At 40.3% G+C, this 13,248-nt stretch overlaps 1 protein-coding gene across 1 annotated transcript in view; it reads left to right on the plus strand.

Annotated features, from left to right (window-relative positions):
* Positions 1–13,248, plus strand: part of AP2B1 (adaptor related protein complex 2 subunit beta 1) — a 156,133-nt gene that overhangs the window by 33,851 nt on the left and 109,034 nt on the right. Inside the window, exons 4-5 of the mRNA XM_049771462.1 lie at positions 50–185; positions 706–951. Coding sequence (XP_049627419.1) covers positions 50–185; positions 706–951 — 382 coding nt within the window. The remainder of the gene's footprint in view (positions 1–49; positions 186–705; positions 952–13,248) is intronic.

The raw sequence follows: 13,248 nt of genomic DNA on the forward strand, positions 1-13,248 counted from the left end.
TAACAGCTTGATATCAACATCTGTTTACTTTATTTTTCTCTTTTCTCAGCTCTCTCTTCCCAGATGTAGTGAACTGCATGCAGACGGACAACCTAGAGTTAAAGAAGCTTGTGTATCTATACTTGATGAATTATGCCAAGAGTCAACCTGACATGGCCATCATGGCTGTCAATAGCTTTGTGAAGGTAACACTTCCCTGACTCTAAAGGACTCTCTTGTACCTCCAATAACCTTTTCACAGGTGTCTGGGTATAGTTAGTGTATGTACAGCAAATTGCAGCTCCTATTCTAAAAGAGTCTCTACAAGAAGAGCTGGCAGTAATTGGGAATGTTCAAGTTTTAACCGTTTTATATGCCAGCATGTGTCATCCATCTCAAACATAGGGTGAGGTGAGTCTTTAGGTTGCTGGGCTGTATATCCTTGTCAGATGACAGAAGAAAGCCACGTGGGTCACAGCTAGTGGTACTCAGGGCTATTCCTGACTGAGCACTCAGAGTGACCTCCTTGTGGTACTTGGTAGACCATATGTGGTACTAGAGATCAAATTTTGGTGGTGGTCCCATGCAAAGCAAGTACCTTACTTTATGTACTGAAGGGATCTTTTATTGTACCTTATATAGGAGACAAGGTACTTCCTTGCATGTGGCTTATCTCTTCTTTTGATTATTGTTACACTTATAGTTGTCATTGTTTGCTTTTCAAAGGACTGTGAAGATCCGAATCCTCTGATTCGAGCCTTGGCAGTCAGAACCATGGGGTGCATCAGGGTGGACAAGATTACAGAATATCTCTGTGAGCCCCTTCGCAAGTGCTTGAAGGATGAAGATCCTTATGTTCGGAAAACAGCAGCAGTCTGTGTGGCAAAACTTCATGATATCAATGCCCAGATGGTTGAAGATCAAGGATTTCTGGATTCTCTTCGGGACCTCATAGCTGATTCGAATCCAATGGTAATAAGCTTTTTATAAAGAGAGTATTTAAAAACTTAAAAAATAATATTTAAGGTATTTTAAAAACAGGAGGTTTTTTAAAGTTCTGTAATTTGTTTGAAGTTTTCTTGTTTTTGCTCTCATATTCTCTTGTGATTTATTTGTCTATTCTATTGTTGAGTTCCTTGAACATCCTCAACATTTTCCCTCTAAAGCCGTTATCAGATAGGTTATATTATCAGGTAGGTTAATATTGGTTGGTCTTCTGAGCTACCGTCTTCTGTGAGATTCTGTGTTGCTTTCCCATTGTGACTTCTGCAGTCAGGATGTTTCTTGTGTATTTTTGTGACTTGAGTGACTAGAGTTAAGATTAAGATACCTATGTGCCTGTGGTGATTATAAAACATGAAGTAATGTGGTCTTAGAGTGTAGCATAGTGGCTATCTCTTCTCAGATTCCCTGACTGTGGCATGGACCCTCAACTGCTGGGCATGTCCTGTGAGCAGCTGATGAAGCTGTTTAACACTCATCAAAGGGAACTTTTTAGGGGCTGGAATGACAACAAGGCAGGTTTCATCTGTTGCACCACATATGTTTCCAGAACTACCAATAGTGATGCACAGTGGTAGCAACTTTTGCTCTTCCTAATTAAGTAAAAGTTATTCATGTTAGATATCAAGAAAAGTTAAATATGTAGGCTAAAGAACTGTTCCAAGGTCATATTGTTAGGAGATATGTAGCAGTATTCTAACCTAGCCTGAGTCCTGGAAAGGGTCGCTACTTTATGGAATAGATTTTAAATATGTAAATACACATGTTAAGAACAATTTAATTTTCTTAAGATCATTAAAGTATTAAAGTCTTTTTCTGTAAGCTTTAAAATGGGAATCTTATTCTTCCTTTGATAATAGGTATGTGTCTTTAGTTCTTTGCTGCTTAAGTGCAATTTTGTTGTTACACCTTTTCAGATGCTTCACCACATGGTGGCAGCACAACACCAGCAAATTAGAAGCTCTTACTGGAGAAATCTACATTTCTAGGGTGGTTTAACTTTATACAGTTTTCTTCCCGCTCACTTAGAAGAATATCCTGGATGTAAATAAACCAAAATAGTTCCAAAAAGGACTTTAAATCTGAGAGTACATGTTGATGATGATTTGACCATTTTTGTGATTATGTGGATTTCTGCTATAGTTTTTTGGAGCTTGTAATTTTTTTTGTTTTCATTACATGTCAATTATTGAGTGGGGTGGTGGAGCGGGGTGGGAGACTTATGCATATCCTACTTTCCTGGAATTGTGGTGAACTTCGATAAAGCACTTGCCTACCACCAAAAGTAAAGCAAAGCAAAATTAAAAAAAAAAAAATTGTGGGCCTTACTTGTGTGAGGCTAGGAGTCATCCTCCAGCACTGTAAAAAAAAAAAAAAAAAAAAAAAAAAAAAAAGATATGAACATATCTGTTCAAGCCCTTTTTTGTTTGAGGGCCATATCCTCTATGCTCAGGGTTTATTCCTGAATCTCCCAGCACTGTGAAAAAAAGAGATATTAACATACCTATTCAAGAACCTTTTAGTTTTTCATCTATTTACTTGGTTTTTGGGTCACACCTGGCAGTGCTCTGTGGTTACACCTGGCTTTGCACTCAGAAGTCGCTCCTGGCAGGCCAGGGGACCATATGGGATTCGAATCATCATCTGTCCTGGGTTGGCTGCTTGCGTGCAAGGCAAACACCCTACTGCTAGGCTATCTCTCCAGCCCCTCATTTCCCTTTTTAAAATTATTTTTGTTTGAGGGCCACATCCTCTATGCTCAGGGCTTACTCCTGGCTCTATGCTCAGGCCTCAGTCTGGAGGTACTTAAGGGATCCATCAAACCTGCCTTAGCAGCAAGATCTCTTTTGCCCCTTAATTTGTCTCCACTTTTTCTTTTTTGGGCCATTCCCAGCAGTGCTTAAGGATTACTCCTAGCTCTGTACTCAGGAATTACTCCTAGTAGTTCCTAGGGGACCATATAGGATGCTAGGGATTGAATCCAATCAGCTGCATGTAAGGCAAATGACCTGCCCACTATATTATCACTCTGGTCCTAATTTATTTGTTGTTACTGAGAGTGACCAATTAATTGTAAATGTTGTAGGGATAGAATGTTAGCACACTATACCTGCCAGCAGAGTGCCAGCAAAGTTCAGCAAAGTGTACCATACTACATTGCACCTTTCAGTCCATTTCCCTTCTTGATAATGCCAGATCTATGGACAGGGCACAGCCAGGTCTTTTATTTGCCACAAATGAATGAGATCATCTGGTATTCGTTTTTCTCCTTCTAAATTGATTTTGCTTAGCATGATACTTTCTAATTCCATCTATTTTAATACTGATAGGCAATTTTTCATCTTTGGTTTTTTTTTCTTTTATTTTGCCTTTTATTGTTCATAACCACACCTGGCTATGCTCAAGGCTTAGTCCTGGCTCTGCTCAGAGCTCACTGGTGGTGCTCTAGGAATCAGATAGGTTGCCAGGGATTGAACCTGGGTTGACCACATACAAGGTGAATGTATTACTGAGCTATCTTTCTGACCCTTTTATTTTCCTCTGTTTTTCAACCACACCCAACCTTATTCAGGGGTTTCTTCTGTCTGCACTCAGAAATAACTACTTCTGGCAAGCTCAGTAGACCATGTGGTCCACCGGGGTTCAAACTCACATCAGCCCTACCTGCGTGTGCTATCATTTTGACTCCACTGACCTTTATGATTTTTTGTTTGTTATTTGACCATACCCGGCAGAGTTTAGGGCTTATTCCCTAGCTCTGTGCTCAGGGATCTCTCCTGGTGGGGATTTAAGAAGCATCTGGGGTGTCAAGGATAGAACCTGGGTTCTTTGTGTGTAAGGTCCTACAAATTTTCTTATAAATAAGTAGTGCCTCATCTTTTTTCTTTTGATTTTTAATTTTTATTGAAGTACCATGATTTATAATACTATTACATAATATCTTTACCAGCTCCTGTCATTGGGCACTTGGATTGTTTCCAAATCTTGGCTACTTGTAAATAGCACTGCTATAAATAATAGGTATGTGCTATTTTTGTGCATGTATTTCAGGATCATTTTGTAGTTCTATTTTCAATTTTTTGAGAAATCTACATTCTATTTCTGACAGAAACAACCTTCTACAATTACCCATCAAAAGGATAAAGATCCTTTTTCTCTTCATTTTTGCCAATACTTGTTGTTATTGTCATTATTTTTCTGATCTTTTTAATATAGATAATTTTTTTTTTGGTTTTTGGCCACACCCATTTGACGCTCAGGGGTTACTCCTGGCTATGCGCTCAGAAGTCGCTCCTGGCTTGGGGGACCATATGGGATGCCGGGGGATCGAACCGCGGTCCGTCCTAGGCTAGCGCAGGCAAGGCAGGCACCTTACCTCTAGCGCCACCGCCCGGCCCCAATATAGATAATTTTTATGGGTATGAACTTATAGTTTATTGTGGTTTTGACTTTTGTTTCCTATAACCAGCAGTGATAGGCTTTTTTTTTTTTCACATGCCCATAGCTATCTGTAGTATGTAGTAAGATGTCTTTAGTTTTAGTAATAGTTCAGATGTAGGAGTATGAGTCTCCGATTTGGTGTAACTTAAGTTTCCCAAATCTATACCTGGGGTGCTGAGGATTAAGCATGCTGACTCAAGGTGGTTTGTTTTTTTTTTTAACTTTATTTAAAGATTATGTGTCACACAGTTGACATAGTTGGCCAAAATACATTTGTTTCCAGGTGAGGCCTAAGTTATTAAAAGAATAGAAAGAAAAATAAAGAACAGAGAAAAAAATAAAATAAAAGTCTATACTTTGACAAGCAAATTTGTGAGAATTATTGTATCTCCATTGAGGTCACTAAGGCATTGGCAGAAGGTTTAGTAGGCTCTTGTTGCTAGCTGGCCATTGTTATTTCACTTATTTCCATAGGATGACAGCATCAAACAAATGAAATTGTCCAGGAATTCAAAGCACTATTACCAATACTATGGCTTTTGGAGGGCATGTTCTTAGCTGCTGTGTCTCCCAGAAATAGTACAATGTGGAGGGTGAGAGAGTGCCCACATTCACTCTAAAAAAGACCTAGTGATATCAGTCCAAATACCAGCATACCTGGAGTTTGGTCAGATTGGGGTGTCTGCAGAGTCGTGGTGGTGAAGCAGGGCCATAGACAAAACAGCAATTATGAGTTATGGATATAACAGGCGTGGCTTTGGCAGGACAGGGGCTTGGTCCATCATCTCCTAAGATTGCCAGCTTTCAATTGCATAGGCGGTATACCCACGATTTTTCATGGTTTGGTTTATATGTATTTAAACGAGTCTATGGAGCTGGCCTGGTACAAACTGCATTTGTGAGTTTAGTTAGACTCAAGGTTTAAAGTAGTGAATAGCAAAAAAATTTTTTAAATTTATTTAAAGATCATATATCACATAGTTGACATAAGAGATCATAATTCCTTTGTTTCCAGGTAAGTGGGAACAAAATTATTAAAAAAGAAAAGAAAAAGAAAGGGAAAAAAGTACAAGAAAATTTGTGAAAATTATTCTATCTTGCAATTAAATAGTTAAGTCATTGTCAAAAGGTTCAGTAAACTCTTGTTGCTACTTGATCATTGTTACTTCTTTTGTTTCTGAACTTTAGGTGGCTTCAAATACACATTGATGTCTATAGAGGTGTGTTCCTTTGGGGATGACAGTATTAAAAAAAAATGGAGTTGTCCAGGAAATCCAAGCAATATTGATACTGTGTCTTCTGTGAGCATGGTTTCAACTGTCAGGGCAGTACCAAAAAAAGCACAAAAAAAGTGTGGGTTGGGAGAGTGTCTTCATGCCAGAAAAGTCTTGGTGATGTCAGCCCAAATACCAGCATAGCTAGAGTCTTGGTTAGGTTGGTCTCTCTGCAGAAAACAATAATAGTTAAGTGGTGAAGTAGGGACATTCTCAAAGTGGCAATTGTGAGTGATGAGTGCAGCAGGTGTGACCCTTCCTCCTCTTCTGAGATTGCCAGCTTTCAGTTGCATGGCTGGTGAACCCATGATTTTTCATGGTAAACATCTCTTTTTGAGAATAGAGTGAATCTCTGGAGCTGACAGGTTCAGGGGACCATATGGGATGTCAGGATTTGAACCACCACCCATCCTGTGTTGGTTGCGTACTGCTGTGCTATCACTTCGGCCCCTGAACTAGTTTTTTGTGCATGATAATATGAGATAATGATCCAATGATTCTTTTGTTCATGGGTATCTAGTTTTCCCAGCACCAATTGTCAAGCTTTTTATTCTCTTTGATCCTTTGTTGCAAGTTAACTGCCTGCATATTTAAGGGTTTATTTCTGAAACCTCAAATCTATTCTCTTAATCTGAGGGTCCGTTTTTCTGGCTCCACATTTTTTATTGCTATAGCTTTGTTGTATAAAATTGGGAGACACTGTACCTCTCATGTTGTTTTCTTTCTTTTTTTTTTTTTTTTTTTTGCTTTTGGGCCACACCCGGCGGTGCTCAGGGGTTACTCCTGGCTGTCTGCTCAGAAATAGCTCCTGGCAGGCACGGGGGACCATATGGGACACCGGGATTCGAACCAACCACCTTTGGTCCTGGATTGGCTGCTTGCAAAGCAAACGCCGCTGTGCTATCTCTCCAGGCCCTCATGTTGTTTTCATATGATTGCTTTTTGCCATTTTAGGATTAGCAGTTATAGTTCCATACAAATTTTATTGAATATTATTCTATGTCCTTCATGAAAGCCATGATATATTATTTATTTAAAAGATTAAACCTGGGGCCGGAGAGATAGCATGGAGGTAGGGCGTTTGCTTTGCATGCAGAAGGATGGTGGTTTGAATCCTGGCATCCCATATGGTCCCCCGAGCCTGCCAGGAGCAATTTCTGAGTGCAGAGCTAGGAGTAACCCCTGAGTGTTTCGGGTGTGACCCAAAAACAAAACAAACAAAAAAAAAGGGTTTGAACCTGGGCCAGAAGTATAGTATAGTGGCTAGGGCATTTGCCTTGCTTGTAGCTGACCCATGTTCGATCCCTAACATCCCATATGATCCCCTGTGCCTGCCTGGAATGATTCTTGAACTTAGAGCCAAGAGTAACCCCTGAGCACTATTGGGTTGCATCGCACCATTCCAAAGAAAAGGTTTGTGCCAGAGAGATAGTATAGGTGTGAAGGAGCTTGCCTCACATATAGCCAACATTAGTTTGATCTCCAGCACTTCATATGGTTTGTTGAGCACTGGCAGGGGTGATTCCTAGCTATGAGCTAGAAGTAGAAACAGTAGGGTGTGGTTCAATACCCTCCCCACACAATAAAAAAAGATTTGGATTTGTGGAGTAGAATCCTTTTTGAGGGAATTTAAGCTAATCTTATATTTTAAGATGCAGATCTTATTTATTATTCTGCTATTTTGAAAGTAAACGTGTTCAGAAATGTAGAAATTTGGAAATTATAGGAAAATTCCTGTGATTTCTTCACAAATGTCAGAAATTCTGTTATTTGCCAGAAAAATGCTCTTTTGAGTGATAATGAATACTATATTCTAACTTTCTGCATATGTTAGGAATTTCCCTCACTACAATTTTTCTCTTATCTCAGAGGCACTTTGATGTATTCTAATGTCAGTTAACATATTTATACTAGAATCTGTCATTCCAGAGTGTCTTCACAGCCCCACCACATGTGCTTAGCTTTTTTTTGAGTCTAGATCTTCTAAACTGTGTTGGCTTAAAACTTAGCCTCTTTGATTTCTGCCTTGTTGGGGCAGCTTGCCTTACTCTGCAAGCTGCTTATAGGAATGCCTCCGCTTCCATTACTGTTTTGTTTTTTAAAAAAAATAAAAAACTGCTGTGTTAATAAAAGAACTATATTTTCATATGTTGAGTTTTTCACAAGAAGCATGTTCTACAGATAATATGAACTTGATCCAGTATAGTCTATTTAGGAAAGGTTTTAGTTAAGCTGTTATCAGCTTTTAATTTGAACGAAGAAATCTATTTTATGAAAAAATAATGCTTCATCTTAGAAAACGTGTATTTCATGTACTGTGAGCATGTAGAAATAGTTTGGGATCACGTTAGTGGTTCTCAGTTGAGGGCAGTATTGCTTCCACTTTCCAATCCAAGAGAGGTTTAACAGTGTCCCGGGGCCAGAGTGATAGCACAGCAGTAGGGCATTTGCTTTGCCTGGGCTGACCCAGAACTGACCTGGCATTTCATATGGGTCCATCAAGCCTGCCAAGAACAATTTTTGAGTGCAGAGATAGGAGTAACCCCTAAGCACTGCCGGTGTGACCCAAACAAACAAGCAAACAAACAAAAATATAGTGTCTGAAAAGCTTTTGCTTATTACAACTGAGGAAAGAATAGATAAGGTCCAGTAATACTTTATACATGCTGCAGTGTACAAGGCAACCCCCAGTTCATCCCAAGAAAGTCATCCATCTTATGGCAGCAGCGGTTAGTGTTAGTTATAAAATTGTGGAAATAGATAAGCATTTATACTCGAGTTGCTGCTGTTGGAGTCCTGGCTTGGCTGCTTCTTCCAAATTTGGCTTGAAATAGTTATTTATAATAAATTCCTGTGAACTAGAGAGGGCTAAAAATAGCTTGAGCGAATGTTTTATAGCAGGATCCCTGAAATTGATCCCTGACTTACTGGCAGAGGTGGCAATAAATAATAGATAATATTAGTTATCTATTCCTCCACACTCAGCACAAAGTAAGGTAAATTTTCTCTCATCCCAAAAACCACTGTCTATGCCAAAACAAATAATAAAACTAAGTGGGGATGGAGATGAAGTTCATTGGTCAGAGGCACATGCCTTTTGCTTGCACAGGAACTCAATATTGATTGCCAGTACTGGAGGCCCCTCAGAGTACCAAGTGTGGCCCTGGTATCACTTGAGCAGTGCTGGGCTAGAGCAACACCAGATTGTCAAGTGAGCGTGTATTACTGGGTGTAACCAAAAATAACATAAACATGTAGCATATTTATAACATATGGATGTATTATATAAATATATAATATGCTTAATATAATGTAACATTATATACTTAATATAGTATTATATTATAAATAACATAGTATAGTATTGTGGTGCTTGGTATTAATGATATTAGAAGGTAATATTTCAATAGAAAGTTTATTTAAGGGGCCCGGAGAGATAGCACAGCGGTGTTTGCCTTGCAAGCAGCCGATCCAGGACCAAAGGTGATCGGTTCGAATTCTGGTGTCCCATATGGTCCCCGTGCCTGCCAGGAGCTATTTCTGAGCAGACAGCCAGGAGTAACCCCTGAGCACCGCCAGGTGTGACCCAAAAACCAAAAACCAAAAAAAAAACCAAAAAAACAAAACCACACAAATAGGTTTCCTATTCGAGCATGTCATTTGAGGCAACTCTAAAGGAGAAATCAAGATTCTAAACTGGTCTTGATTTTTAGGATAAAATTATGTAATCCACCTGCAAATTTCATCATTACAGTTTTGTTTGATTGTTTGACTGTTTGCACTTTATTCAGGGACACTAGCCAAAAGAATTTTAAATTGATTAGAAAAACAGGAGGCATGAATCTTTCCAGAATACATGGCCTTTGAAAGTCATTCCTAGAAATGAAAATCCTCCCAGCAGTAATTGAGTTAATAGGAGGAAATCACTGGTAATGGAAAGTAATGTCTGTCTTGGCTTCTGAGGCTGTGAACATGGGTGAAATTGATTTCAGGATAAAAAGCATTCAAAGAGGGCCAGAGTGACAGCACAGTGGTAGGGTGTTTTCCTTGTACACAGTCAACCCAGAACGGACCCCTGGTTTGATTCCCCACATCTCGTATGGTCCCCCAAGCCTATCATGAGCAATTTCTGAGAGCAGAGCTAGGAGGAGTAACCCCTGAGTGCCACCCAGTGTGACCCAAAAATAAGAAAAAGGGGCATTCAAGAGACCAAAAAAATGTATGATTTCTCATAAAGTAGATTCTACTTGAGACTCTTCATCCTCGAAAATATATCACGTTATTCCCTCTAGGGTTCTTCTTTACAGAAGCTATTATTATTATTATTATTATTATTATTATTATTATTATTATTATTTGCTTTTGAGGTCTGTAGCTAGTGGTTTACTCCTGGCTCTGTGCTTAGGGAATCGCTCTTGTCGATGCTCAGAGAAACATATGTGGTGCCAGGGACTGAACCTGAGTCATCTACATTCTGTGCAAATGACCTGTACTGCATTATCTGGCCCTACAGAAACTTTTGTTTTTGGGGTTTTTGAGTTTTTGAGCCACACCTGGTGATGCTCAGGGGTTACTCCCAGCTATGTGTTCAGAAATTGCTCCGGCTTGGGGAACATATGGGACACCAGGGGATTGAACTGCGGTCTGTCCTAGGTCACCGCATGCAAGGCAAACATTCTACTGCTTGCACCACTGCTTCAGCCCCAACCTACAGAAACTTTTGTTTGTTTTTGGCCACAACCTAGAGGTTACTCCTGGCTCTACACTCAGGAATTACTCTTTTTTTTTTTTTTTTTTTTTTTTGGTTTTTGGGCCACACCCGGCCGATGCTTAGGAGTTAATCCTGGCTGTCTGCTCAGAAATAGCTCCTGGCAGGCACAGGGGACCATATGGGACACCAGGATTCGAACCAACCACCTTTGGTCCTGGATCGGCTGCTTGCAAGGCAAACGCCACTGTGCTATCTCTCCGGGCCCAGGAATTACTCTTGATGGACTCTGGGGACCATATGGGATGCCAGGGATTGAACCCAGGTCAGCTGCAGTCCTACCCGCTATACTATCTCTCTGGCCCCAATGGAAACACTTTTATTCTAACATTATCTTCTTCACCAGCTTTGCCTCCTTTTTAACAATGTGGTTAAATTTAAGTGCTAGCTTATAAATCAGATTTTATAGCTGAGCCATTAATCTTGCCTTTTAAAGTGCTGCCAACAGTGCATCCCTGAAATATATGAGGTACACATTTTTTTCCTTATGTAAGTCTGTTTGTTACCTTTGCTTCACAGGAAATTGAAAATGTTTTCTTTTTAGGGAGTGGGGTGTAGTTCTCAAGCAGTTTTCTGGGAGCCACTCCTCAAAGTATTCTGTTCACCAGACTTGAGAGCTCAACCCTGGGATTTTGTGATCTGTTACTACTTGGACCCTGTGGTGCAGGGGACTTCTGGGTTATACCCAGTGATGCCCCTGGGAGCATGTAGCTCTGAGGATCAAACTCAGATTCCGTATGCCAGATGTGCTCTGACCCCTGACTTATCTCCCCAGCCTTAGAAAAGTTTTTATTATCAGAGCCAGAGTGATGATAGTACAGCGGTACAATGTTTGCCTTGCATGCAGCCGACCCGGAATGGACCCAGGTTCAATCCCTAGCATCCCAGATGATCCCCAAGGCTGCTAAGAGCAACCCCTGAGCACTACTGGGTGTGACCCAAAAACCAAAACACACACACACACACAAAAGAAAAGTTTTTGTTTATTGTTTATTGACCCCAAAAAACAAACCAACAAAAAAATTGCTCCTGGCAGGCACTGAGGATGACATGGAATGCTGGAATTCAAACCACCATCAGTTTTGGATCGTCTGTGTACAAACCAACCGCCCTACCACTGTGCTATCTCTCCGGCCCAGAAAAGTGTTTATTTTATTTTCTTCCACTAATTTTGATTATTTTCTTTTCTCCATCGAAGTTCACAGCTCTTAGACTATCTATAAATGCTGGAGAAAATGTGATTATTACTCAGACACTGGAATCAGACACACACCTTGAGTACATTTAAGTACTGTCCTTTCTAGTTGTATTGATGGTAGTATTTGGATTTTTCTGGGGCAAAAGAGATAATGAGTTGTTACTTGTCTTGTGTGGTGACTCAGATCTGATCGATCCCTAGCACTCTGTATGGTCGGTCCCCTGAATCCTGTCAGGAATGAACCCTGGGAGCAGAGCCAAAAGTAAGCACATCTGTGTGTGGTCCAAGAAAAAACAAAACCCTTCCCTAATTACGAATTTTTTAAAATTCCCTCTTCCCCACCTTTTCCTTTGTTGCTTGTGTTATTGGGATGACCAGGGGTCATAACTAAGTCTGGTGCTTGCACATTTAGTTGTGATACTCACGGGGCACTGGGACAGGTTGGTGGTGCTCCAGCACTCTTCCATAGTACTCACTCCCTTAGTGAGGTTTATATTGCTTTATTTTGTTTTAGGCATTGCAGAGCCTGCACTCCTTTCAATTTAATGCCGACACTTGGGCGCCAAATATTCCATTTCCTGGCCATGGTGCTTATACTTCTGTTTTAGCTGCATTGCTCTTGGGAGGGGGGTTTGTTTTCCTCTGTTGTGGTACTTTTGTACACCTGGCTGTGCTGGCCAGAGAAATCATGGCATGCAGGATTACATTCAGTGCATGTGCCAGTATCAAGGATTTAACTTTTGCAGTCAATAGCTTTATCCCTCAGTTACCCCCAAAAGTTTAACCGTTGACCATGTACATGTAAGTCAGATGTTCTAAGCCACTTATGAATTCATTTTTATCTGTCCTTTTTTTATTTTGTTTTATTTTGGGTCATTCAGAGCTTACCTCTGACTCTGCTCAGAGGACCATATGTGGTGTTGGAGATTTAATCTGGGTCAGCGACATCTGAAAACAAGTGTCATATCTTATGTTCTATATCTTTTTTTAAATACCTTTATTTAAACACCTTGATTACAAATATGATTATAGTTGGGTTTCAGTCATATAAAGAAAACCCACCTTCACCAGTACAACATTCCCATCACCAATGTCCCAAATCTCCCTCCTCCTCCCCCTCACCTGTATTTGAGAAAGGCTTTCTTTTTTTTTTTTTTTTTTTTTTTTTGGGCCACACCCGCTAACGCTCAGGGGCTACTCCTGGCTATGCGCTCAGAAGTTGCTTCTGGCTTGGGGGGCCATATGGGACACCGGGGGATCGAACCGCGGTCCGTCCAAAGCTAGCGCAGGCAAGGCAGGCACCTTACCTTTAGCGCCACCGCCCGGCCCCGAGAAAGGCTTTCTAATTCCTTCATTCATTCACATTGTTATGATAGTTGTCAGTGTAGTTATTTCTCTAGCTGCACTTACCACTCTTTGTGGTAAGCTTCATATCGTGAGCTGAATCTTCCAACCCTAATCCCTTTTTTTCTCTGAGAATTATTGCAAAAATGTCATTTATTTTTTTAAAAACCCATAGATGAGTGAGAGACTATTCTGTGTCTATCTCTCTTCCTCTGACTTATTTCACTCAGCATAATAGATTC

This window comes from Suncus etruscus, chromosome 1, assembly GCF_024139225.1.
Source record: "Suncus etruscus isolate mSunEtr1 chromosome 1, mSunEtr1.pri.cur, whole genome shotgun sequence".
In the NCBI taxonomy this organism is placed as follows: domain Eukaryota; kingdom Metazoa; phylum Chordata; class Mammalia; order Eulipotyphla; family Soricidae; genus Suncus; species Suncus etruscus.